Raw genomic sequence first — 355 nt, 5'->3', positions numbered from 1 at the left:
CGTCCCCGTCCCGGTCCCCGCCGGCCTCTGTGCCGCCGGGGCTGACGCTGGCCAGGGCGGCCAGCGAGGCAGCCAGCTCCGCCCAGGGCGGCCGGCCCGGCCCGGTGCCACCGCCGCTGCCGGGGCGGCAGCGGAGCACCAGGAGGAACCGCACGGTCTCGCCCAGGTAGAGGTGGTTGCGGCGGGGCAGCGCCCGGTACCGGCCCGGTTCCCCCGACAGCAGCTCCCGGGCCGCGAACGGCACCGCCGGGAAGTACATGAAGTAATCGCACTGCGACTCCATGGCCACCGGCCCCGGGGGCGAGGGGCTAAGGACCGGGGGAACCGGGGGATCTTAGGGGTGAGGGACAGACCC

General features: G+C 76.3%; 2 protein-coding genes across 2 annotated transcripts in view; both read right to left on the bottom strand.

Moving 5' to 3' along the window:
* The window catches only part of LOC104834237 (chromosome unknown open reading frame, human C7orf43), a 3809-nt gene extending 3526 nt beyond the window's left edge, over positions 1-283 (bottom strand). The window contains 1 exon segment of the mRNA XM_010571406.1: positions 1-283. This exon segment is cut by the window's left edge and continues 118 nt beyond it. Coding sequence (XP_010569708.1) covers positions 1-283 — 283 coding nt within the window.
* Positions 284-308: 25 nt separating this feature from the next.
* GAL3ST4 (galactose-3-O-sulfotransferase 4) overlaps positions 309-355 on the bottom strand; it is a 3114-nt gene continuing 3067 nt past the window's right edge. Inside the window, exon 4 of the mRNA XM_010571413.1 lies at positions 309-333. Coding sequence (XP_010569715.1) covers positions 309-333 — 25 coding nt within the window. The remainder of the gene's footprint in view (positions 334-355) is intronic.

Source organism: Haliaeetus leucocephalus, unplaced genomic scaffold (genome assembly GCF_000737465.1).
Source record: "Haliaeetus leucocephalus isolate CR32 unplaced genomic scaffold, Haliaeetus_leucocephalus-4.0 Scaffold325, whole genome shotgun sequence".
In the NCBI taxonomy this organism is placed as follows: Eukaryota; Metazoa; Chordata; class Aves; order Accipitriformes; family Accipitridae; genus Haliaeetus; species Haliaeetus leucocephalus.
This window is presented reverse-complemented; position numbering and strand designations above follow the sequence as displayed.